Here is a 25,545-nt window from a genome sequence, read left to right as displayed (position 1 = left end):
TGTCACTGCTGAAGCCATGAGCCCGTGGTACCCAAGGGCTTTCTCCCTCTTCATGTCACTTCTCACTGTGGTTCATCTTTCAGGAGACTTTCTGGATTTGGCATAAACTGTCCCAAAAAGCTTTCCCAAACCTTGAAAAACTACACTTTAAAAAAACCTGCCACATAGCAGTTATTGCTGGATGGCAAGAGAACTGAAGCACAAGTCCATGACTCCTCACAAAACCCCAGAATGGTAGTTTGGTGAAACTACCAATGAACAGCAAAAAACTAAGTCTACAGAAAAACATAAATGCTGGCTTCTCTACATTGTAGGATGCCAACCTTGGCTTCCAAAATATCAGAATGGAGCTAGATAGGTTCCTTCAGAAGGATTAAAACCCAGTGATGTGATACACTGAAGTACCCGTTTGTCATAATAATGCAGTCTCCATCAAGAATTCCACATTTGGTCTCACATATTATCATCTTAATTCCCTCTATATTTAGACCAGGAATTCAGAGTGCAGTAACCATGTCTACCATACAACAGTTACACCACAAAACTTTAAGAGATTCAAACACAAATAAAAGAATCCGTATGATACAGGGGATTGAACCATTCAAAACCAGCACAGTATTTTCCTTCTCAAGGTACAATATTCAATGCCAGCATTCCTTTGCTACAGTAACAGTCTTACACATCCATTATTTTATGGATCCGTACTTTCATGGCTGCATAAAAAATGAATGTATCTAACTACTGGAAGACAACTCCAAACCCAAGATTGTCTATACTGGAAATCCTTTAGTCTGTGTTTTACAGACTTGTGAAATCATGCAGTCCTGATCCTAAAAAGGGCCTCAGAAAGCTACTTTAATACATTGATGTTAAATAACTTGTATGACTGAACCCCTTTGTCTGAATCAAGCCAAAAGCAAGCATTGCAGAAGATTTGTAATTATTAAACAGTCGTCTTAACCTGCATCCATCACAAGACTATGGCGGGAATATACACACAGGTCTGCCTTTGAGGCAACAGTATTTGCAGATGGTAAAGAAAACTGCAGGTAGCTCTTGATGCTTTTAACAACAAGAGTGAAAAAGCAGAGGGATAAACTTCCCTTGCAGCTGATACTGGGAGGATGGCAGAGTCAGATGTTTTATTAGAGGAAATTAGGAACTGATGAAAAAACAGAGTAGCAGGGCTACAAGCAGCAATCTCTGACTCTAAAAAACATTGTCTGTAGTGGCTGAAAGGGAAGGTGTAGGGGAGAAGTAACTCACCATCTCAAGAGATCAGCGAGGGCCAGTGCAAGCCCTGTGGCCACAAGCCAGAGCGGGGGAGGCACGAGCGCCTTCGGCTGACCCGTCCTGCCGCAGGCTCATGCTGAGCCAAACCTGGGAGCAGCATCCTCGCTCCGAGTCGGGGATTTGGCTCAGCGTCCGTGTTCCTGCTTCTCTTGCTAACATCCGTGAATCCTGTGACTGAGCTTGGAAACGACTGTCTCGAGCCAAGGATTAGCAGCTTTCAGGAGAAAAAGGCATCAGAATTGCAGCACCCAGAGAAATTAAGCATAGGACAAAAAAACCTGCCACAATAGTTGTATAAACACCTTCCTGCTACAGATCTCAAAGCATGAGTAACTGTAAAGGCTAAACAAGAATCCCAGCCTGGTTTGAATTTCTTTTTCTTTTCTTTCCCCCTGCTTCCATTCTAACTCTGTGTAGCATGTACCGTGGACTCAACGGCTTACGCAGCAATGCACAGCGCAGACAGCAAAACCCGGGGAGATCTGTTCTGCACAGCAATGAACTTACTCAGGGGTTGACCGTCTGACACAATTTCCTCCTAGTTCTCCCAAGCCTCTGCTTCGAGCATCCGGGGCAGACACAGGATGCTGGTGGGTGTGAGAAAGGGCCTCGCAGATGACTAGCCCAAAGCCTCGAGGGTATGTGTGTGTCACCCTCCAGCAGTTATGCCAGGCGCACGGCAGGCTCCTTTTTGGCCAGGTTTTTCCATGTTTGCTCTAGTTACAGGACAACATTTACAAAAAGAGTTACACGAGTGATTTTAAAGAGGCAGGGTGAGGATGCAGCCCGTTGTTAAGGCTGCACTTTCCACCGCTGGATCCCACTGATTTGTTCCTAACAGTTCAGCCACTCGCTCTGAAATTGCCCACGCTTTTGGGAAGCTTCCCACGCTGTTCTGCAGGCCCTTCGGAAAACAGAGATTTGCAATCACCATCCCACAGTACATACATATGTACACACATGCAGATGGAGAAAACCGACTTTAGCGCGCACAGACAACCGAAATTTCGGCAGGTCCTCAGGGTAAGCAGTTTGCTAAAGAAGTTATTTCCTAAGAAAATAAATTGGCGCCTGGAGAACTGTAACGACCCTTTGCCTTGGGCCACTGACGAGGTTCGGCACTTTCGAGCCACGAAGCATCTGTCTACTAGTTGACTTGACCAACAACCAGCACTGGCACCAGGCTCTCCTCCTAAGGACCAGCATGGGGTGACACTGTACACTTCGGCTGTAACTTTCTCTATTTATCTGCTGACTCCAGGGAAGAGAAACATTGAAGACTACAGCTGGGGGGAAAGAAAAAAATCTCTGGATCCTTCATACCTACTGTCCATCCCAACACCCATCTCAATGCTGTGTGGGCCTCTCTTCTCTCCCACAAGCCCTTTTCCACCCAGTCCTGCCCATGCCATCACCTCTTCCCAGCCCCATCTCCTACGGTCCTGCCATCCCTGTCCCCTTCCTTTGCACACCCTGCCGGACTCCAGCCAAGCTGCTCCCTCCTCTTCTCCCTGTTCCACCAAGCACAAACCTGGGGGCCTACAAACCAAAAGCAAATGGGCAACAACAAACTCGGGGCTCTGTCCCGACAGAGCATCATCTACCTTATCTGTAACAGTTCCCAGGGCAGGAGGTTCCCGAGCCTCCCTAGGTGGTCTTGCAACAGTTTCATGCTGATAACAGGGTGTTTTCTCAACATTCAGCCTAAATCATCCTGGCAAATTAGCAAATCAGTAAATTAAGCTGCCATGGAAATCTGGGACTTTAATAACCGCTATTACATGTTGGCAGACTGCTAGATTGCACAATAGGGGTTTTTTTTGTTGCACTGGATAAATTTAATTCTTTCAACCTCTTCTCACGTTTCTTAATCTCTTCTTATTGTTTCCTTATGGACACTTTCCAGAACGCCTGTGTCCTCTTTGGAGCTGGGCACCCAAAACCGGATTCGATGACACTGATGATGCCTCTGCAGTGCCACGCATGAGTAAGTCGCCTCCCGCACCTTACAGAGGACACTCCTTCAATATAACTCAAAAAGAGATTTGTCTCTTTTGCAATAGCCTCTCACTGATGATTCATTTATCGTCCACTAAAAATCCTCAGTCTTTTTCTACCCATCCCTCTGCACCTTAAACCTGACTTAGTAAATGTGCATTTTGATTTCTTCTTTGCAAATGAAGCACTCTGTGGCTACTTTTATCTCTTATCTGGATGCACTCTCCAATTTCTTAAGGTCATTCTGAACCCTGACCCTGTTCTCCCAAGTGCCTGCAACCCCTCCCAACCTGATGTCATCCAAGAGTGTTATAAACATATTTCCATCTTCCAAATCATGACTGAAAATTTTGCAAGTTTTCCCCCAGAAAGTGACCTTGCTGACATATCACGTGTTACTGCACTACTTAAATCAGCGGAGAGATGAAAGTGCAAATCTTTTTTCAAGCTTCATTCTCTGTGACGATGTTTAGAAATGCCACATTTAACTGCAACTTCTGAAAAAAAATAATTAATGTGGTAAAGGTAGGATGCATTAAATTCAATAGAAATTAACTAATGAAATTAATAAATATAGCAAGAAGGCCATTTCCCAGTGAACTCTGTTTCTGGGGTCACTCAGCTACAGTTTGTCAGTCACAGGCTTAGACAACCGAAGCCGTCAGATGAAGCCAGCAGTGCAACCTTGTCCATCCTGCCACATCAAGACAAAGATTCAGCAAATAATGGATCATAACCGATTTCTGGGATCACCACAAGAAGAGAAGTATATCAGAGTACAGTTCATTTGAAACTGTTGCTTTACTTTCATAATGCTGGAGCCACCAGGCACTATTTCTAAAGTATTTTAATATAATGCTATGGAGAAGCCAAACCATTATTTTCTTTTCAGTGCTAATAACCCTACAAACCATTATTTTCCTAAACATTTTTCAGCTGCAGCTTTTCCATGACATGCAGAAGAGCCTCTCTCAGGCAAAGTCTTCTGAAGCGACTACAGGGGATGCACGTGCGTTCTTATACATGTAATACTGACACCGTGAATCCAGTTCATTTTCAGCCTTCAGAAACCAACTCACGAGAAGGAATTTTCCCCCTTCTCTTTCCACTGTGCTCAAGCTTACTGTCGTTCAGCCTCATTGCACATTTTAGGCTCCAAAATATGTGTCTTTTTCAATAGTCTGTGCATATAAACAGCTTTCTACATTGCATATTTATAAACAACATTGTGCAGAATTCTCACCCATAAAAGAGGATAATGCTAATGCAGTTCCCAAGGTCCAAAGTTGCTGACAGCACCAGTGAGACTGCTACATACCTGCAGCTCCAGAGCAGGTGCAAGCAGCATTTCTATTTGCAACAAGTGAAGAAAACCGCTTTTACTAACCACAAAATGGCTCTGTAATGAGAAGGCAATGAGCACCTGAAAGACTTCTGGCTACAAAAAAGAGTCAGCCCTAAATAAAGCAGAGACAGGATGTGGCAGGAGATGCACGCCTCACGATGGCTTTCACTGGCCAGCTCCCTACCTGACCTACACGTGTGAATTAAGCTCTATTTATAAGTCCTCCACTGATTTTTTTTTTTTTTAAATGACCTTAATATAGTGCAGTTGTTATTTTGTTTCTGTTGAACTTAGCAACAGGAAACCCTGTCAGTCCTGCAGCAAACTTTCCATTCCCCGGGCACTCCCATTCCTGCACCAGAAAAGCCGGATTTCTAAAGAGATGTTTGACCGGGCAGGAAGGAAAGGAAGAGAAGAAAGCACAAACACAAAAAATCAAAATGCCTGTAAAACACGCAAAATGGAAGCCAAATTCAATATGTTTCTCTTCTTTTTTCCCTGTTTGAAAGGAAAAGGCAGTGCCCTAATTTGCATTTTCTAAAGATATCTTATTTTACTACTAGATACCTAAGTATTAGTCATGAAAATTACCTTAATAAAGGGCCGGTTAAAAAAAAAAAAAAATCAGCAGCATCTTTACACTCACATATTGCAGTAACAAAGGACTTATTATCAGACAGCACAAATTTTAGCTCGGAAATTTATTCACTCTAGTCCCTGGCTAATTCACTGCGCAAACAGCTACAGAAATTAAGCCTTAACTTGTTAAAAACAAAATAAAGCTGATTTTATTACAAGCTTTGGCAAGACGGTTCTGCCACCTAAAGAGCTTTACCACAGAGTGAGCGAAGTTTTTTGGTGCTCCACCCTGCAATGTTAACTCATCCCCGCAATATTTTATCTTTTAACAGCTTAATAATGGTACACTAACACACAAACACAGCTGCTCAATGGCAATGTGCACCAACGCAGGCTGCGAGCAAGTTAGCAATTACAAAACACTTTCTTTTTCAGGAACAAGAAACTATATATAAAATATAGGAGCAAATGCAAATCCAGCTAGGAAAGGCAAGTCCAAAAAACCCAGTTCTTGATAAAGCAGAATATGTATTAGGGGTGCTTTAAATCAAAATTACGTTCCTGTACAGCCCAATATTCACTTTTTTTTTTAATCAGTTCAGTCCTTAAATATGGCAAAGCACAAGTAACAGAAAACACCACCAACTGATTTCTGATCCCTGGCACGACCTTTTTATATTGTTTCACCAACATGAGGAATATGGGACTTCCTCCAACAGTTGATCCCCACATGTCTTCCCATTATTAATTTTTCTTCCAGCAAAGGCACTAACGCTCCCAGCCAGCAATGCCTTTAGACCTTGGAGTCTGTGCATGCACCAACACCAACCGCAGTCACGGTCCCCTCCGCCAAAAACTCCCTGGAGGGGCAAAGCGTGAGAGGGGATGGAGCGACTTGCCAGGACCACGCACGTGAGGGGACCCCGCTGCCGGCCCCATGCGGCATCGCCAACCCCAAAGCATATTACAGGGCATCGCTTTTATCAAACTATATAGAAATCTTGGGTACAGCCCGGCCTCACGAGGAACCTTTTGGGTCAATCTCTATGTCACCGACCGAAAAATAAATGTGCCTTTACCCAGTGGTTGAAAACCGCAAGGTCTAAAAAAACCCCACGCTATTTTTAAAAGGCTAAAACAACGTCACGGTGGTGGACGTCATTCAGCTTTGCAAAGGCCACAGAAAGGAAATCAGCAGGTTAGGTGGCCGGCTGCAGCAACGGTGGCATTTCTTTAAAGAGCACAGAAAAAGTCAAGGTGACAACACTTAAGTGGCACTCACCACTTCCTCGCGGGCTGCGCTATCGTCCTGATCTTTCAGAAAATCCACCTCATCTTCAGTTTTCATTTCCAACTTCCCTGTGAAAACAAAGGGTTCACACAGGCAATTTAAAACCAAACTTCTTCCAGCGCTGCTGATATTTTTCTGTTTATTCAAACCAGTCTCAAAAAAAAAAAAAAAAGAAAAGAAAAGAAAACCCAACCCTAAAACCCCTTCAACAAGTCCATTTGACTTCCAACATCTGGTTTCATTCCTGACTTTGCTGCTTGTTTGTTATTAGTTTTAACAACTATCGTGTCTGGGACTGAAGGAAACTATGAAACAGCAGCAAGCAGGGAGTAAAACTCCTTAAAAGCTCTAGATGAGGCTAAGCGTGTCTGCATGCATTTGCCCATGTATTTTCTTGGCTCCCATTTGTCTAGTTAAAGAACTAACATTTTTGCTGTTTTTCTTCTTACCATACCCAACGATAACACAATAAACCAGCCTTGCCTTCCCTCAACAGGTATTTTAAGTGTCAAAAAAAAAAAAAAATTCAAAAATTCAGCCCACCTGTATTACCTTAAGGATGACAATTAGGTCCCTGGACTAGGAAGGCAAACCCTTTTCTGCCAGAGTTTACGAAGTCCCAGCTGATTTTCCCCTTCCTCATGCACCCATGATGGTGTCACCACCACAATGGTACAAGCATCACGTCCCAGCTGCTTTCACTGCTCAGCAAAGCTTTCATTAGTCACTATTCCCCTGGGGTTCCCTTCTGTGTACCTTTTCCTGGCATAAAGTCAACGTCCTAATACTCTTTCAGCCCTAAGCTAATGACTCCCATGGCACACAGGATACTTTTTGAGAAGTGAAGTGATTTGACCAAAGCCACCCAGATGGAGAGTGGCTGTGTTAGGGCTAAACCCCGCCCCCCAATCCTGCTTCCTCTCTCATTTCTACTAAAAACAAACACTGGATGGATGACAACACCTTCTTAAGGGTGACGTATATTTGCAGTGAGTTTACCCGTTCAGGGATTTAGCAAGAGGAGCCTCCCATCGTCTCATGGAAATTAATGTAACAACAGTCACCAATGGTTTTCCATTGGCATTGAAGTCTACTCTTGATTTTGGGACTATCTGGTTTTGCAAAGTTCTATTGATAAATTAACCCAACATCATTAAGTCAAATTGGCATGATTTTGTCTTGATTAGATCAGTTTGTGGGCAGACTCTCAGAAATCAGCGGTAATGCTACAAAATTTCTGCGAGTCCCATTTGTTGGCAAAGCAGAGATCGTGGCTGCAATGAGATTTGCTCGGGGTCGCGGCAATGCCGTGATGGTTAAGAACTTATTCCAAAGACAGAACATGCAAGGAAGAAACCTCTGGTGCGCTAAAGACGGGAGAAGCAAGCAGTGCAGTGCTGGGTAAGAACTGGGGGGGACAAAGACACATGCTCTCAGGATGGAATTCAAGGGGACAATTTTTTGCACTCTGCCACTTCTTCCTAAACTTCTATTAAGCAACATATCTCAAACAAAAAGCACTATAATGCTACTGCAGAGGTCTTTGGGGCATAAAGCATCTTATTGCATGTGTGGTATCGTTAGTGACATCTCTTATAACAGTACATCCTGCTACTCTAACCAGGGAAGCAAATTGTAGTAAGTGCTTTTCCACAGGGAAAATGCCATTGGTGTGAATGAGGTGAAGACTGGTAAAATTCAAAATCAGGTGATATTCTTCTATTTGGCAATGAATGTTTCCTTTAAATGCTGAGATCTACAAGAGATACACTAGGGATATTTTTCCCAGGAGAAGAGCTAGGAAGCAGTGATTACAGTATTTGTTAATTTAAGACGCCAAACCCCAACCATACAACCTTACCTTGCCGGGGTTGCTTTCTGCCAAGAAGCTGCATCTACTTGGAGATGTTTTGTCATCATGAACACATGCCATTTCTTCTCTTCTCACCCCGCCTGTCGTATGATTTCATGTCCTAACTGCCTGCTTTTTTAATGAGTAGCATCTATCTGCCTGACTTGCAAATAATGTGCTTGCAGAACCCATTACTCAGCTGTAATGCAGTTCTGAGTCCAAAGCTAACAACATGAGGAGCTGCCTTCTGAAGGAATGATCTTCTAGTTTCATCGCCTTCCTTCAGTGCTGTGATCAGTCACTAGATACTTGCCTGTGTAAGGCAATGAGCCCTTTAAAGTCTCTGTTTTGGGGGTAGGCTGAAACTAAGTGGAGGCAATGAGATAAACAGATATGTATTTGGGAACAATTTCATAATATAAATAAAAAAATTAAAGAGTTCAATCATTTGGAGTAATGGCAACAGCAATTATCAGCCAGTTACATCTCTGATAAATTAGCATGATAATAAAAACCTTCTGATCACACGCGTTCCTGAGAAACAGCCTCATGATCTACACTTCCTCTGGGAAGGCTTTATTGTAGGCTATAGAAAAAGTCTGATTCAGTCTGAGCACTGACGACTCCTGAAAATACTCTGTACAAATCCAGGCTGCAGAGAAAACTCCCCAGCACTGACACAGCAAAGAAGAATTGACGCAAAGAACTGAAGGCTGCCACTGAACTACTTCACAAAATACTCAGACATTGACATGAAGAATGTACACAGCAATCATAATGAACAATAATTCTGTTCTCTTGAATTACTGCCCTATCAGAGTTTGAGATGCTGCTTTATAGGAGGTGAATTTCAGCAATATTTCAAATGGTGAGCTTGGATTCACAGCAGTGTCTTGTCTCTGCTTTAATCTAGTATTTTATTTGGGCTTCCCTAACATTTTGCCTCAGAGCAACCCTGAAGCTCTTGAAGGGAAGATATTCCAGCTGAAATTTTGCTTTGTGCAGCATCCCATTGCAAATAAACAATTCTTCCTTATGAAGAGGTCAGACCGTTGTATTCCAAGACTTTCTACCCCTAAATACTTATGCATTTTAAATCTGTAACAGGATCACCTTCTTTTTCCCCCCCTTTCCCCACCCTAACACAGAACGATGCCTTAACATTACTTTCCTACTTCAGTCAGTACCTTATTGGACTGTTTAGTCCCTTCTCCTTTTAAAACCTCGCCTAGACAATGTCATGCCTCCAAGAATCCAACCAGCAGTGAAGACCTGGACGGGTCGGAGGCAGCCGGCAGCGCGGGCGGCTCCCCGGAGGAAGGAGCCCTGCCAGGTATGGACTTACGGCCGCTCCCATCCTTGTCGGTCCGCCAGCGCACTAAAACAGCTTCTCTCTGAAAACAGCTTTCTAATCCACCTTTCAATCTTTCTACTGGTTTGCTAATGATCTCCTAACTAATGCCTACCAGTTAACTCCCAACACACAAACTTTCTAAAAATCCTGAACTCAATGAAGAAAGGATTTGCTGGGCCCACCCCTGACCACCCCCCCCATCAATCCTTTCTCCTGCCCTCAGCTACTTCGCTATCGCGTATCAGAACAAATCCTCTGCCATCACCCCATTCTGCATTTAGACTGAAGAAACAGCTCCCAGCATTAATGCAGTGAAATAGCTTTACAGCTTCACAACTTCATGATTTGTATCATGGCAGACTCTTAATTTTTTTTTTTAATGGTTTTAATGTTTTGTTTGTTTGTTCCATCAGTGCTGGGAAAGCAAGAGGCACTGTATCATTTTCTCATAGCAAAGGAAAAAAATAGCAACTGAAAAAGTTCAGCTGCTTCCATTTAACAGCTGCCTGAACAGGTGGAATATAAAGATCAGATTAGCCCCATGCTTCAGTAGCAAATTCACCTACGATTCAATCCCAGGCTGGAGCGACAAACCAATTCCTCTTAATTCAATTCATCCCTTTATTTCCCTTTTTGGAGTTACCTGGTGACGTTTTCCATGAGCTCCTGTTGCACAGGCACCAGATGTCTACGCTGCCCCCCAAGTCCCACCGCGCTCCCCCATCCCCGCTCATCCGCAGGCAACGCCGGTCCCGCTTCCCAGCCGACGGCAGCAAGCAAAGCTCATCACCCGAGTTCCAGTCCTGCTTAAACGTGCTGGAAAACACCACCGGCTGCTCTGCCTGACAAAAAAGCTTTGCAGCCCGGAAAAGGCGGTGGGGGTAGGGCTCGCTGGCTTTTTTAAATGACCTAATACCGCCAATTAGGAAGTGGCTTTGCGTGGTTCAGAAGGACACTGGCAGCTGTTTCAAGTAGACGAGCAAAGAAAACGCAAGAGAGCCCCACTGACTCCACGTTATCAAAAATAAAAGGGAGAAGTGAAGGAATAGCACTAAGCAAATAAATCCTCATGCCCACACGAGAGCTTGTAACTTGAAGATACAGTAATCCAAATAGCTCCCCTCCCATTCATTCCTTCTGCAGGGAGGATTCACGTGCTAGAAATTCTTCTGCGCAAATTCACAGGAGATGATGTCCTGTCCTTACCTCCAGCGCCAGCTAAGCAACATGCGTGTGAACTGGCAGTTTTAATATGTACCTTCCGATTGCTTCCTTCTCAGAAGAAAAACCCCAAACACCTACACTTCCTCTGCAAGGCAGGCCGCCGGCTCTTATTTCCCTTCCTTTGCTGATGAGATGCTAGAGGCACACCTACGAAGAAAAAACTAAAAAGTAGGAAACCAGCTGATTTTCCTACCTGTAACAAGCTCCGCTCCTTGCACTGCCAGGCCGACGTTCCTCTTCTTTGTTGAGGAACTTAAATCCATTTCTCCATTAAGGCTGGCTCCCACATCCACTGTAGCCTGGGGCTCAAGCCCCACTTTTTCTGCGGCTGGTAATTCAGGGGAACAAGGTGTCTCTGATGCAAAAACCACTGCATCAAAACTTTTTACCATTTTAGGAACTTTATCCAGGGAGGAGCCATCATCTGCCGAAACCAAACTCTTTACTCCCACATTTTCCAGTGACTCAACAGCATGTAAACGGCACGAACACAGTGAGAAGGGGAATTCGGGTACAGCTTGGCTTTGCTTTCCATCGGGCTCAGCCAAGACCTCCCTCCGAGCTACTTTTGCACCAGGACCAGCATCGCTCTCGCCAGCCGGACAAACGGTGTCGGTGCTGGAGTCGCTGTCGCACGTGGGCTCTTCTGCGATGGGCTGAAGCGCTGCCCTGGGAAGCACGCTTTCCATATCCTCCTGCTCTTCTGTATATGCCGCGACGGGGGTTACTGTCCCAGGCCTTAAGACTTCCTTATCCCCACAGGCATCACTGGGGGCTCCCATTTCCGAAGCATCCTTTAATTCGGGGGTGCTGCTGCGTGGGGAGATTTGCTGTTGGGTTTGACCGAGATCATGTTCTTGGTTCAGGCCTGCATCCAGACAAGGGTCAGCCTCCGCACCCAGTGACTCGCCTGCCGATGTGGGTCCCTGCATGGTGCCTTCTCCTGCACCCGCTGCCCTGGTCTTGCATGCTTCTTCAGCACGGACTGTCCCTTTCAGCCCAGCGTCCACATCGCTGCCACCTGCCACGGGCCCCCCCTGACTGCAGGCAGAGGGCTTCACAGCAGAGGCAAGAAGTTCCTCTGACAAAACCTGCTCCCTGACACTCACACAAGCCTCCCGGTCAGGCTCAGCTTTGCCTTCTTCAGCCTGCTGCGAGAGCCTCTGCTCCGGAGACCCCTCGTCCCCCGCACGGTCCCCAGGCCAGCCAGCTCTGGCAGCTACCCTGCCATGCTCCCCGCCGCGCTGCCGGGCGAGCTCTGCCGAGTCCGCCGCCACTGCTTCCTGGTTTTGTTTAGATTCTTCATTATGAATTACAGAGGGTGTGCCTATTAAATTACCCTCCACGCAGTCTGTGCCCTTGGCACATGGAGCTAATCCAGGGTCATTACCTTGCAGAGCTGCCTCCTGCCCAGGAGGTGCCACTGCAGCATCTCCCTCCCGACGCGCAGCCGGTCCCACTCCTCCGGGTGGGGGGGCGGGTGATTGCATCTCGCCGCTCAGCCCCTCCTGCTCCGAAGCACTTTCTGCTACCTCTGCTTCAGTCTGTGCAGGCTCTTTTTCTGCCAGGCACGTGCTCGCGTCCTCTGGAGGGAGCGATGCAGGCTCATGTTTGCTCCCTTGAGCAGCGTCCGGTTTGAAGTTGTCGCCCATTTCATCTTTAACGACAGTTTGATCAGCAGAAGGGTGACAGCTAGCAACTTCCTGACCTCCGGCTGCAGAAGCTGCACTTCCTCCATCTCCGCAGCTGCTGGTATCAGTTCCTGCTGGCTCCTCTTCAGGGGCTTCGCTGCCCTCCATTGCTTTGGCCGCACATTCGGCGATCTTACCTCTTTCCTGGCGACACGCAGGTTCGCTGCTTTCGTTAGATCCACCATCATCGTTTTCAGGTTTAGCATCAGGGCCATCAGTTTCCACACTGTCCTCCAGGGAGGGCGAGGTGGATTTCCCATCTGTGCAAGCCGCTTCCACCTGCCCTTCTCGCTCCCTGCTGCCATGGATTTCCAAACCAGGACCAGGTTTTGATGCACACGTGGGAACCTTCACCCCATTCACTGCTGGCAACGCCGCCCCGGCACTAGCAATGACATCCTGCCTTGCCACGACACGGGCATCAGCTTGGCTTTCCAAGAAGCCACTGTTTACCTGATCAGTGCATGAGTCTGCTCCAGTCTCTTTGCTATTGCCAGTCTTGCAAATGTCAACGGAGACATCTCCAGTGCCACCGTCTGCATTCATACCATCACGTGCCGGTACCACTCCCACATTTGCATCCTCCCCATCTGCACACTCCATGCCATTAAAACCACCGAGTAAGGGCTGAGAAGCACTGGCTGACTCTTCTTTAGCTGATGATTGCTCTTCTAGGTTTGCAGTCCTCCTTTCACCGACCTCAGCCATCCCATCCTCTACCTGCTGCTGGCCCGCAGCCCTCTCAGCCGCCCCTGTACAGTTCCTGCATTCAGTTTGGCCCATAGCCACATCCACGCCCTCCAAGGAAGCCGGGGCTTCGCCTGCAGTTTCAACCACAGTAACAGTACTGTCAGCTGCACGCTCCTCGGCCCCTTGCACTTCCTGACGGGGACTATCTTTACTGCACAAGCCAGCTTGATCCAAATCAACTCCAGCAGATGTCATTCCAGCTTCCTCATTTGTATTTCCACAGGATGGAAAGTTTATGGCACCGTTTACGCTTGCACACAGGCTCACTGTGCAGTCCTTCTCATCTGATACAGTCCCAGAGCCTTCAGCAGAGGTTGGCCCCTCCTCTTCCTTTTCACTCAACGTCACTGTATTTTTACTTTCAGAGAAGCACTCTGGGCTCTTTGCATCCTCCGGGCTCAGCAAGTCATCTGGTGCATCACTGAAAGCTCCTGAACTCCTGCCGTTGCATTTGTCCTCCTGGTGGGTTTGGTCTGACAGCTGCCCGATCTCTAGGTGAACGAGATCAGACGGACTTTCCTGCCTTCCTTCCCTTGTCATTTCTTCTAGGCTCTGAGGGGTAGTGACTGGGTGACCGTCTGGCTCTGCTCCTTCAGCACAGCTGTCTCCAGAATCTCCCAGTACAGGCTCTGCCTTCTGCCTTAAACTCTGTAACAAGACCAAAAAAAAAAAAAAATTATTTTGCTCTGTCACACATTTACACTGTATCCACCATCTACAAGATGCATATCTACATAATCCCATTCGATGCGACTCCTGCTCCCTCTGCATCTCTTACCTGGGGTCCCTCGGGACAGGGTTACAAACATACTGCAGTGGGTATTTTACATGCTGGTTTTGTTACACAGTAATACTGAAATTATTAGAATGTCAGAAAGGTTGGTGGGAAAGAGCATCTGGAGGTCATCTAGTCCAACCTCCTGCCTGAAGTTGGACTGTTGCCAATGCAACATCAGGTCAACCATGACTTTATCTTGCCAAGTCCTGAAAACCTCCAGTGATGGAGTACCCATCACCTTTGGGCAATCTGTTAAGAAGTTTTTCCTAACAGCCAACCTGAACACCCCAAAGCTGTAATTTGTCCTTCTACACCCTTGTTACACCATCTGCCACCACTGAGAAGAATTGTAATCTTTGTAATTGCTCTTCAAGCAGCTGTAGTCCTATTTCTTGAGTGCACTTAAATTCAAGATCAGTAAACAGCAGAATTCAGCCTACCAAATAATGCAAATATATAACAGCCTAGTCCCAAAGGGCTTCAGCAAATGCTGTTTAAGAGCAACTTCAGATCCCTGATGGGGGATGTGCCTGATGGCACTCCCCAGTTCTCATCAGCATTGCTCAATTTTCTCTGTATTGATGGAAATGCTACTTCAGACATGGGAACTGGCTGACGATGTCCAAACACCATCACTTGTCTCCTACTTCTAGGACTGAACTAATCATCTAATCTATTCCTGAGAATTGCATGCATAATTAAATACCTGAAATTTACTTCCTAAAGGGAAATAAAAATTTGAAAATGATGACACACTATTACAATTAATATGTGCATTATCGTGGAACAGTAGCAACATACTCAGTTCCTCTGTAATCTGCATTTTCCTTCCAGAGCACCTGCTTTATCAAGGATCCCCCAAGCTTTTATAGTTTGACACAATCAAACCTTTACTTAAAAAGAACCGTCTGTTTCAATATCCTCTTTTTTATTCTCTTTAGTGCCTATCAGTGTTAACATCTTAGAAAAAGTGACTCGTTAAATTAACAAGTGACGTCCATCTTTCAATGCACACCCCACAGAGCTCCCTTGATTTTCTGTGGCAGGCTCCAGGTTTTGCACCATAAGCTTTCAGAGGTCACGCAGGTTTCTCAGTAAGTGCCTGTGACTCTCCACAAATACGAAACTCTAATGAACTATTTCAAACCTGTTATTTTTTGCATTTATTTGTAAAAATACTCCAAAAAATACATGGATCCTAGAAGCCTAACTTAAACAGGTCCCTGCAAATTTGCTTTAAGGCTCTCGTTCTCAGAGGAGTAAAATATCATACCAGAAATGTCAGCTTAAACACTCTCTTTCTCCCTGAATATTAAAACAGTCAATATGTTAATTGGTGCATCACAGGGAACTTCTTATTCCTGTTTGAACAAACATATGTTTGAACACACACGAATAGTGGCTAAAACCATCACCGCTGCATTGAGGATATTGCGTTTACTCGCCTTTCCACACACTGAGGTTTGCAAATGATGAGCACCGTCACCAAATCACAGACCACTAAACGTACTTCTGGTGTTCGCCGTGAATCTCCTATCTAAAATAATCCTGCTACCCAGATCCCTTATATGCTCCCACCTGTGCCAGAGCTCCCTGCTTTTGAGGCATCCCAAGATCAGGCTAGCGTCGGAGCAGGCAGCACGGCATCTCCATCCGTCGCGCAGCACCAGGGATGCGATGCAGGGCTCTGCGTGCAGCGGTACCCGCAGGCTGCAGCTATTTTTCGCAAGGGCAAACATGCAGGATCAAACGGCAGGCCAGCCGTCTGGTGGCTATCACCCTGCAGCAGAGCACGGAGACCGCGCTGCTGGTTCCCAGCCAGGACGGACAGACAGACACAGACAAATGGGGCAGGACTGACAGACACAGACAACAGCAACGCTTGCTGAAGAACAAGCAAGTTTTTCAAAAGGAGGGGCCGCGGCAGCCCCAGCATCCTCATGGTGAAGTCACCCTCCCGATAGCCTGAAAAATAGAGCCGTCTCCGAAAGGAGCCAAGCGGCTTTTAACTGACCCGAAATGAACCTAAATGAAATAATTACAGGGCTGCTTTCCAAATTCAAATCAGATTAGATGTGAAGTGAAACAGTGATGGAAAGAAAAAGTCTAAACATAGCCTTTTCTGATTTCATTGTCAGGCAAAATGTACCCGTCTGGCATTCGCACGAGCAAACAAGCAGAGAGCTGGATATGCCGGCCCTGCTTTAGTGTCTTTTGATGGAAAGGGGAAGTGATTTCACAGTTAGCTCGGGTTTGCCACTCATGCCACCAGTTCCTGTTGGCAACGCCGAGTAATTAATATCTCAGGCGCGCAGGGAAGGGTGAGAACTGCTCAGGGTGGCCCATACCTCTGGATGTCCCCCCAGCCCACCACCTGCAGACAACAGTTCTCCCCTTCCCTAGTTAAAGAAACAAAAATATCCTGTTATTTAGACTCTGTCCTCCTGTAACGGCGAATCACAGAATCACAGAACGGCAGGGGTTGGAAAGGACCTCTGAAGATCAGCTGGTCCAACCCCCCTGCCAAGGCAGGATCACCCAGGGCAGTCTGCACAGGGTGTATGAGCAGGTGAAGGAACACCCACAAGTGATGCCAGCTGCGCAAGACGTGTGGCTGTTTCTGAGGAGTGGCACAGAAGTGTCCTGCTGTTTCACCTTCCCATCCCAACCGAGACCCTGTGGCACTGATTTTGAAGCAGCAAAAGGAAGCTCCTCCAAAGTCCCACGGCTCCTGTGGCCTGACTGCCATGGGGTCTGAGGAGCGCAGTGAGGGGACCACTATGGACACACACCCCACATGGCCAGGGCAGACTCATCCTCCGAGTCCTAACTAAGGTGCTCCAGAGCTTGCCTTATGCTGCCTGATGGCTACCAGACACCCTGGACGGACAGTCCGCCTCCAGGGAGGTTTCCCTGCCCATCCAAGCAGGTCCCAACTTAATGGAGCAGGCAGAAGCTGGGAGCCGAGAGCGCCCGCGAGGCCGAGCAGACCAGGCATCGCACAGCCCCCAGCCTGCTTCTCTTCTGAGAGAGAAAATCTGCTGCCTAACTCAGCTTTATCAGATCTCCCCATGCTCTAAACAAGAAGAAGATAGGCAGATGTCTGCCTGGATGTTCAATAATGACATCCAGAGAAAACGTCCAGGTAAATAACACCCCTGAGGATGCCTACGTGGGCAAGTCCTCCCCAGGTGCCAGGCTGCCATGAGGCAGAAACCAGCCAGCTCTGCTTCTTTTTCATCATCTCAGTCTTTTCCTTACCATGTGCTGGTGGCTCTGCATGTGCATCTGAAGGTGCCGTATGTCACACTCCAAGCTGGCCGCTGTCCCTTCCTTGGCTTCAGCTGTCAGCATGTAAACGTCGAGCCCGCGGTGGTGCTTCACGCTGTAGTCCCCCGAGTGCACGGTGTGAGACAAGGTGCTCCAGGAATCCGGTTCCTTGGCTTCCTCTCTGCAACAAAACAGGCGCGGGTTAATCCGCAGGCGAGGAGGGATGCTGCATTGCAGGACACGCACGCTGTCCTTCGCTCTGGGCAGTCACCTAATCAAGGGCCCGAGCACCGGCTCCAGGGCTGGACAAATACACACGCATGCTTCTGGTCTTGACAATTGATGTGATTCAGAGTTAACGCCAGCTGTAAGCTTTCTTTCACAAGGTCTTTCCCAGGTAGAGGGACCTGCTTTTTTCCCTAGATTATGAGAGACTAGCAGCAAAGGGCACAACAATTGCAAAAGGAATTTATTGCAGGTTAAGATCACCAAAGCAGCTTTTGCAGAAAAACAGACACCTGAAAGACAGACTGCAGAGGAACAAACAGGATAGAAGTAATGAGGATTATCATGATACAGACACTACAATTTCTATACTGAAACCAGCGTGCCACTTCACAAACACCCAAATTGTAGCAATTTTTTCACTCCCGAAATGAATTTAGCTTGCTCTGTGAAACTGCTTCTGTGCAAGATGTCCTTCTGCAGCAGTATCACAGATTTTACCAATCAAAAAGAAAGGAAGGAAAAAAAGATGCTGTTGTAAATCAGAATGAAAAAGAACTTAGCAGTTACATGTATTCAATAGAAATTTCTATTCAGTCATCTCTTTTCGAATGTCATACCCTGATTTGGCACAGGCATGCAACTCTAAGCAGTAATTCTTCAGGTCTCAGCAAGCCGCACAGAGGCTACACTGCCCTGTTAAGGGAGTGAGGAAACATTTATCTTACCGAGGTGTTCATCTCAAGCTTCAGATTTACAGATTTCATTTTGAATCAGAACTGATTCAGGAAACCTGAAAATCTGTTTTAATTGTCCCAGGACAGAGATTGTATGCAAATAATTAAGGAATTCAAGAAGGTACGTATACAGAAATGTATGCCACTATCCAGGTAAAATTACACACAGCTTTCAGTATCTTTGCTGACTGGATTCTTACTTATAAAAGTAGCAAACCTTCATAATGGGCAAGAGATGCCCTGGGTTCAAGCAAACCACAGGGCTGCCTCTCCGGGAAGCCACGCAATTTAGAAAGCAAAGTCGTAACGAGCAAACGATACCACGTTTGGCAACAGGAACAGGCAGGGCAACAGTCGGACGGTTCATCGTTCGGCAGAGGAACCCGCGCAGACGGCGGTGGTGGCAGCGGCTGTCCCTGGTCTGCCCCGGCACCACCACCCACCCCTCCTGTGTCTCACTTTGGGCTAAACCTGCAAGGAAATTCAGCCAAAGCAAAACTATGTCTTCCACCATTCACCACCATTTAACTCAACTGACTTCAGTAGAATTAGACTTGATTTAAACAGAATCAATATTTCTACAGAGAAACAGAAGGAAGCATCCAGTTTTTGATGGGGATTAGTATAAATCTGTGGAGGCACTGAAGTCAACTGAGCCATTAGAAGTGACTAAAGAAATTACCTCCTTTATCAAGGAAACATAGACATTTCTGTCTGGAGTATTTTTTTTTTCAGCTGACATACATGACAGAAACTACTGTACTCAGGGCCCCTCTCAGAGTATGAGGGAGTCAGCACAAAACCTATATTCACCCACCCACAAGGGACAACATCAGCCAGGTTAAAGAACCTAGCGCGATGAGTCTGCTCCACTTTCTCATCAGCTTCATGGACACTTTATGGCCATCTCCAAATCCGCACCCGCAAAGCAGTTTGCACAATGTGAGCCTTAAAGGACCCTCAGTGACCTCCAAAGCCTCGCAAGCTGGAGCGAGATGACAGGCAGAGCCCGCTGCAACACTGTGAGCGTGCCCACCCCTCCTAAAATTTGCCACCTTCACATGGCCCTGATGGAACAAATAATCACTTCTGCTTACAAAATCAGCCATTTCTTCTCATATTCAAGCTGTTGATCTGTGTTACACTCTCTAAAGGGCTTAAAGTCTTTTGAAAAACCAAGATCTTTCTCAGATCCAGTCAACTACAAACAACTCCAAGCTCTCCTTTTTAGTAGTAGTCACCTACACTGCACAAAATTAAGCAGAGACGTGGTGGATGTCTCAACCTACTAAATCCTTCAAGCCACCCCTTTCATACGCTGCTGCACCCCAGCACTGATGGACTGCAGCAGAGAGGACAAACGGGTATTCACAAGCATTAACTCGCCTGCACGCTATTTCTGTTGCTGATGCAATCACTTCCAAGGGCACGTAGATCACACAGGACGATGCTCCTGCATGCTTGTCTTCATACCCTGAGCTTAACTCTCTCTGTCTCTCCCGCATGTCTCACTGCAAGCCCTGGGTTTTATTGAGAAATGAAAAAAACCCCACACTTCCTTCCAGAAAAAAAAAAAAGCTTTGCAGTCATGTATTTTGTACTCTCTGATTGTGAAAGATGCTTATTTTGTACAGATAAGGAATTTCTGCAATGATTGTATACAAGTGCATACTCAAGATGGTCTACTAGGAGATAAAAGCAGATATGCAAATATTTACTGAAGATTTATTAACAAAAATGTACATAGGGACTCCAGCGTTCAAGAAGTCCAAAAATCTGCTTCCGTTCAGCACAAAAATTCAGTTTGCTGCAGTTTGCCAACAACAAGGGAAATCTGTTTTCTTATGAGGTTTAACCATCCTGGGTCAATTCTTTCGTATCCTCCCTTTTCAACAGCTTCCCATCAAAATATGTAAAAGACACCAGTGGACTGAAATTTTCAGTGGACTGAAAATTTCATTGTCATAATCTCTGAGCCCAACTTTTGCAGAAGAAAGTATCTTGCTTGGTTAAAAAAGCCAGGGCTGACTGATAAGGTTGACAGCATTCACTAGCTCCACCCTCGGCACAACCATGCTACGTCCCACTGAAAAAGCCTGGAAGAAGTCCTCCAGCTCTGGTCCCTGCTGCTTCTGCTGCAGTCTTCTGTCCCATGGATGTAAACCCAGAAGGGAAATTGCTGTCTTCAGGAAAGGACAGACTTACCAGCTGGCCCTTCGTCCACAGAAAGGTGGCTCAAAGAAGGATTCCAACCCCAAACGGGGTGAGAGGAGAAGCAAACAAGCCTCCAAAACGTTCTCAGGCCATGCCCTGCTCAATCCAGGAGCTGATCAGATGGCTTAAACCTCAGCATCTCCACCCGCCCATGTGGCACATAAACCACGACGATAGGCAGTGCTTTTTAAACCCCCCAGCATCGCCCAAGCAGACTCGTCACTGGCGAAGGAGGAGCGGGACCGTACTCCTGTGCTGAGTCCCTTCTCCCCTCGCAGGGGAGCAGCTAGGACGGCCCCGAGCCAGCGAGCGGCGGAAAGAGGGAAAGGAAAGCCTGCACCCACACGGCACGGCTCCCGGCTTCCTGCAGATACGGGCAAGAGATTTTTAAGAAGAGGGAAGATAAGTGAGAAAGGGAGAACAAAAAGCCAGAGTAAAAGCTCCGCCTGTCTTCAAAAGCTGCAGAAACGGTGCTTGGTGACAAGGGTTTGAAATTTGGTGGTGCTGGTGCTCCCGGCAGGCGTGTTTTCCGGTACAGAGATAACAGGTTTTGAACGGAGGGGAGAGGAAGAGAAGGGGGAAGAGATCAGAAGAGGAACAAAAAAGCCTTAGTGGCTTAAGCAGAACCTCGTGTTAGGAAGATTTATCCCACAGATTTACAAATGGGCAAGGAAGGCAGTGTGGGAACTCAAGGTGTTATTTCCTGGGGATATCCCCTCCACATTTCTGAGCTGAACTTTGGCTGAAACAAAACAAATTCAGTAGCATTGCCAGCTCTTATGATCTTACTGCAAGCCTGACAACAGCTGTGGGTTTATTCTGAAAGCATCAGCCCCTAGATTAATGTGATAAAGAAAGAAAAAAAAAAAACCAAAACACACCACTTTTTTTTTTTTTCTTCTTAAGTTAAACAAAGGCCCTAGTATATGGCTGCAGTGAAAAGCTAGGAGGAAATGCTAGAATTTAGATGCTCTTATCTGTAAGGTAAATAAAAACTAAACTAAACTGAATTTTAATTTTACATCTTTATTCAAATTCTGAATTATTACCGTTGTTATAATATCACACTGAAACTACTAGATCAGACAGACTGATCTGGGATAAACAAGGAACAGTGCCTACTGGGACAGGATGCTGGACTTGGTGGCAATTGCACAACACGTCCGTAGCACAAGCAATTTAAATCAAGTCGACAACCCCTCCTGTGAAAACCCAGCACCCAGACTTAATGCAGTCAGCAGCATCTAAAACCAAGACATCTTAGAAATCTGACAAAACAGAACTTCAACACTGTTAGCGGAAGCGTTGGGGTAATAGAGGCTTTGTACACGTATGACCAACTTTGCACCCACAATCTTTAGCGATGCACAAAATGCTAGTGCACACAAACACTTTCTTGCTCCCACTTGTTTCTGTGACCGCCAATATGCATTGTACACGAGTCTCGGAAAACACGTGCAACTAGTATGTGCCAGAATGGGTTAAAACAAATCAACCGTTCGTAAATTTGAAAAGATATTTAACAAACACAGCATTCATACTTGAGGCGTTTCCAAGCATTCCAAATGCCCCAGGAAAGCAGGAAAAAAATATTTCTTGTATCAGAAAACTTTATAGATCACTCTCTAATTTGAATGCTTTTGATGTTGAAGGAAAGAGTTAAAAGTTCATCTGATGTACAAGTGATGGCTAATCCCTTACAGTGCTTCGCCCAAACATGAACTGCAGTGGGTTCGGACACTGAAGTCAGGATTGCATAACCTACCCTTCAATATCAGATTAAATATTTAACAATTGGATTCAAAATATTTAATGTTAACTTCTCAGTCCATTGATCAACACACTATATAGTAGGAAATCATACAAGAGAGAAAAGCCAGCTTAGGCCTTCAGCAGCTGTTTGCAGACACACACATCCTAACAGAGCACGTCCAGTATTTCCTACCACAAAGGATTTGTGCTCCTAAACCCAAGCATTTCTTAAGCCTCAATGTTAATTACGCATCAAAAAATAAAATATACAGCTACAAACTGCCATCAACTATATTTGCCAAGAAGTACGATGTGCATTCCATAGGAATAACTGTCTGTTATTAAATCCACTTTTCCTTTTGTTTTATTTTCATAGTCTTATCTAACAAGAAAGATCCACATCCCTGCTTGGGATTGGAACCATAGGTCCAACACAGAACTCAAGGTCAACTTGGAGGCACGTCAGTAAACAAAAGAAATTTAAGGTGAATTATGAAATGCACTCAGAGCAAAACCAGATGCCAACTGTTGCAGCTTAAACACAAAAGCACAGTCATGGAGACTACTCCATCAAGCAATGTTTTCTTTACAGCTAAAAACAGCATCTTAGATCAGGGCAAGATATGGAAGAAGACTTGTCTCTGCAGAACACCTCTGCATGCTGCAAGCGAGCGTGACCACAGACTCTATAACACAACCCGTAGATGAAGCCATCGCTTTGGCGGCCTCTGACACAGCAGTTTCAAAGTCTTCTACAATAATCTGTTCAAACTTCAATCTCCACTACAAATGTCACGACTTCTAGCAGATCTGCTCCAGAGACTAAATACAAGTGTCCTAACTGGGTATCCAGCTGACCCATGCCTGAAGCCAAAAACCCTGCAGTTCTGGGAAATCACTTATCTTCCAAATTTATCCCAAAATGGAGCTGGCCTAACACAACCACTTACCAACCACACGAGGCATAGTATAGGGGCTTATGGCCCCTGTAATTCTTGGGATCACCTCCAGATCAAGACTGCTGGGGGAGGGGAACCATTTTCTTCTCATATCTTACCACATCTTCCCAAATCTCCTCTTCTTTCTCCTCCTCACAGGCTTGTTTACATGAATATCATCTCCCAGGACTTCCAATTTCTAAGCAGGATATTAGAGACAGCGAAAAGCTGTTTCTACCATACGGACAAAGCCACTTCCCTCTCTTCGGTATTCAGAGGTGGATACATAGAAAACAAAGGAGAGGAGGGAGCCAACAAATGAAAATACAAGTCTTCACAGGGATGTGGGAACACACTAGGAAACCAATAAAAGCTGGAGCATGCAGCGGGTGAGTAGGTGGAAAGAGAGAAACACAAACTCTTCCTGTTCCATCATGTTCACACCTGGTTCCCCTGTCCCCCCAGCTCCCAGTCTGCTCCTCTGCTGTGGCCAGAAGAAACCCACAGCACCTCAGCATCTTTCTAATCATGATGATCAACCACTTCAACAACAGTCTTTCAAGCGGTAATCTTAAAATTCAGCAATACGCAGCCACAAAACCACACCGTCGGATCACTGCTCCTCCCATGAGCTAATCAGCATCCCTTTAACACACACACCTCTCATGAGCATTAGTTCAATAAACTCTTCAGCCATTGATTCTGCTTAGCCAGAAATAAAATAGCATCGCCTGCCAGTGTGGTAGCAACCTTCTGGCCACCTGCATGTCCCCAGCCATGTCCTGATCGTGCTCCAAATACATACTGGGAGCACTGGGGTAACCAAGGGGATAGTTGGAGCTGTGCACACTTAGTTCCCGGCTCGTAATGTCGGCAAGGGTGCGAACAGGAAAGGGGGGTTCAGCCCATACATTCTCAGGGCCATAAGCACCCTATTTACCTACGGCTGCCACAATCTGGCACTGAGGTCGTAGCAGTCGGCAATGCTTCCAGCCCCAGGAAACGAGTGATTTTGGAAAGCATCTGCACCACAGGCAGCCCCACGCCTATGCAAGATTGAATTCAATGGAAGAACCTAACACTAAAAGTCAATGAAAAATGTTGTCTTTAACTCTCATTCCGATTTGGCCACACTTTTAGACCATAATTTTAAGACCACAGTTAAACTCTCTGCTGAATGTGAACAGGATGCTGCTGAAATTAAACCCATGGTTAAAGGACTTGCTAAATTGGGGTGCAAAGAAATGAGGTACCAGGCAAATCCTCTTGCAGCTCCGCCTCAGAAAAGTGTATTCAATTATAAAAGTAAAGTTACTGAAAAAGCTTCCTCATCCGAGAGGCACCACGGAGATTACAGCACAGACTTCACCAATTACTTACGTAAAATCAGAACAATAGCAAGCGATAATCACGGATTGCAAAACGTTCATAAAACCCTTCTGCTACCAGTGAGTTATTCCTCATGTATGTTAATTAAATCAGTTTAATTTTGGAGATACAGACTTGTACTGACTTACAGTTTCACATACTGAGCCACCTGGCTGTTACCAGGAGATTTGAAGGAAGAGCAATCCCAGAGCTGTGCAGAGTGCTTTGTAGCAATAAGCAAGCAGAAAAACCAGCAAATGCAAAACTTATATGAAAGAACTCAGCGACTATTACAACTCTGAAACTTGTCCTTTGCAGGGATTAGAAAAACGAAGGAGTTTTTTTAATGGGCTTTACTTTTGTCTTAGTCCCCTTTTTCAGGGGGGCATAAATCACTCTCAGCTGTGAAGGAACTACAGGCATCTGGCTTCATGGAAAAAACCCAATACTTTGGGTTTACTAGACAGAACTCTGTTCTGCAGAAGTGAAATCAGAAATAAAATCAGCGTTTGTATGTTTTACAAAAGGGCACTTCCGACTTCTCTGAAATTCTGCACGCTCGCTGTTTCTTGGAGCCATTTTCCTCGCCTGCCTTACAGAGCACCGAAGAACATGGAGCTGGCAGGCAGATTATGTTACTACACCAAACTGCGCTTGAAAACAACTACTGCAAGCGGCAGCTGTCCTACCGCAGAGGCCAAGTTACTCACGCGGAGCCGTCTACCCCCGTTTGATAAACTGCGCTGCCTCGTCGGGGCCAGCCCTTCCCCAGCGAGCGGAGCAGCCGGCGCTGCCCGGCCGAGGCACCGGGCAGGAACGGGCTTCAAGGACGGACCCCTCGCTTTGGAATTCACTCCGACCAGACTCAGAATTGTTGAAACTCAGA

General features: G+C 46.0%; 1 protein-coding gene across 1 annotated transcript in view; it reads right to left on the bottom strand.

The window, feature by feature from the left end:
- The window catches only part of AKAP13 (A-kinase anchoring protein 13), a gene marked incomplete at both ends in the record, with an annotated part of 153,309 nt that overhangs the window by 85,237 nt on the left and 42,527 nt on the right, over window positions 1-25,545 (bottom strand). The window contains 3 exons of the mRNA XM_082005025.1: window positions 6,498-6,574; window positions 11,130-14,025; window positions 17,417-17,606. Coding sequence (XP_081861151.1) covers window positions 6,498-6,574; window positions 11,130-14,025; window positions 17,417-17,606 — 3,163 coding nt within the window. The remainder of the gene's footprint in view (window positions 1-6,497; window positions 6,575-11,129; window positions 14,026-17,416; window positions 17,607-25,545) is intronic.

The sequence above is a fragment of the Phaethon aethereus genome (assembly GCF_964289735.1).
Source record: "Phaethon aethereus genome assembly, chromosome: 12".
NCBI lineage: Eukaryota > Metazoa > Chordata > Aves > Phaethontiformes > Phaethontidae > Phaethon > Phaethon aethereus.
Note: the sequence above shows the minus strand (reverse complement) of the source record. Positions and strands in the feature narration are given on the sequence as shown.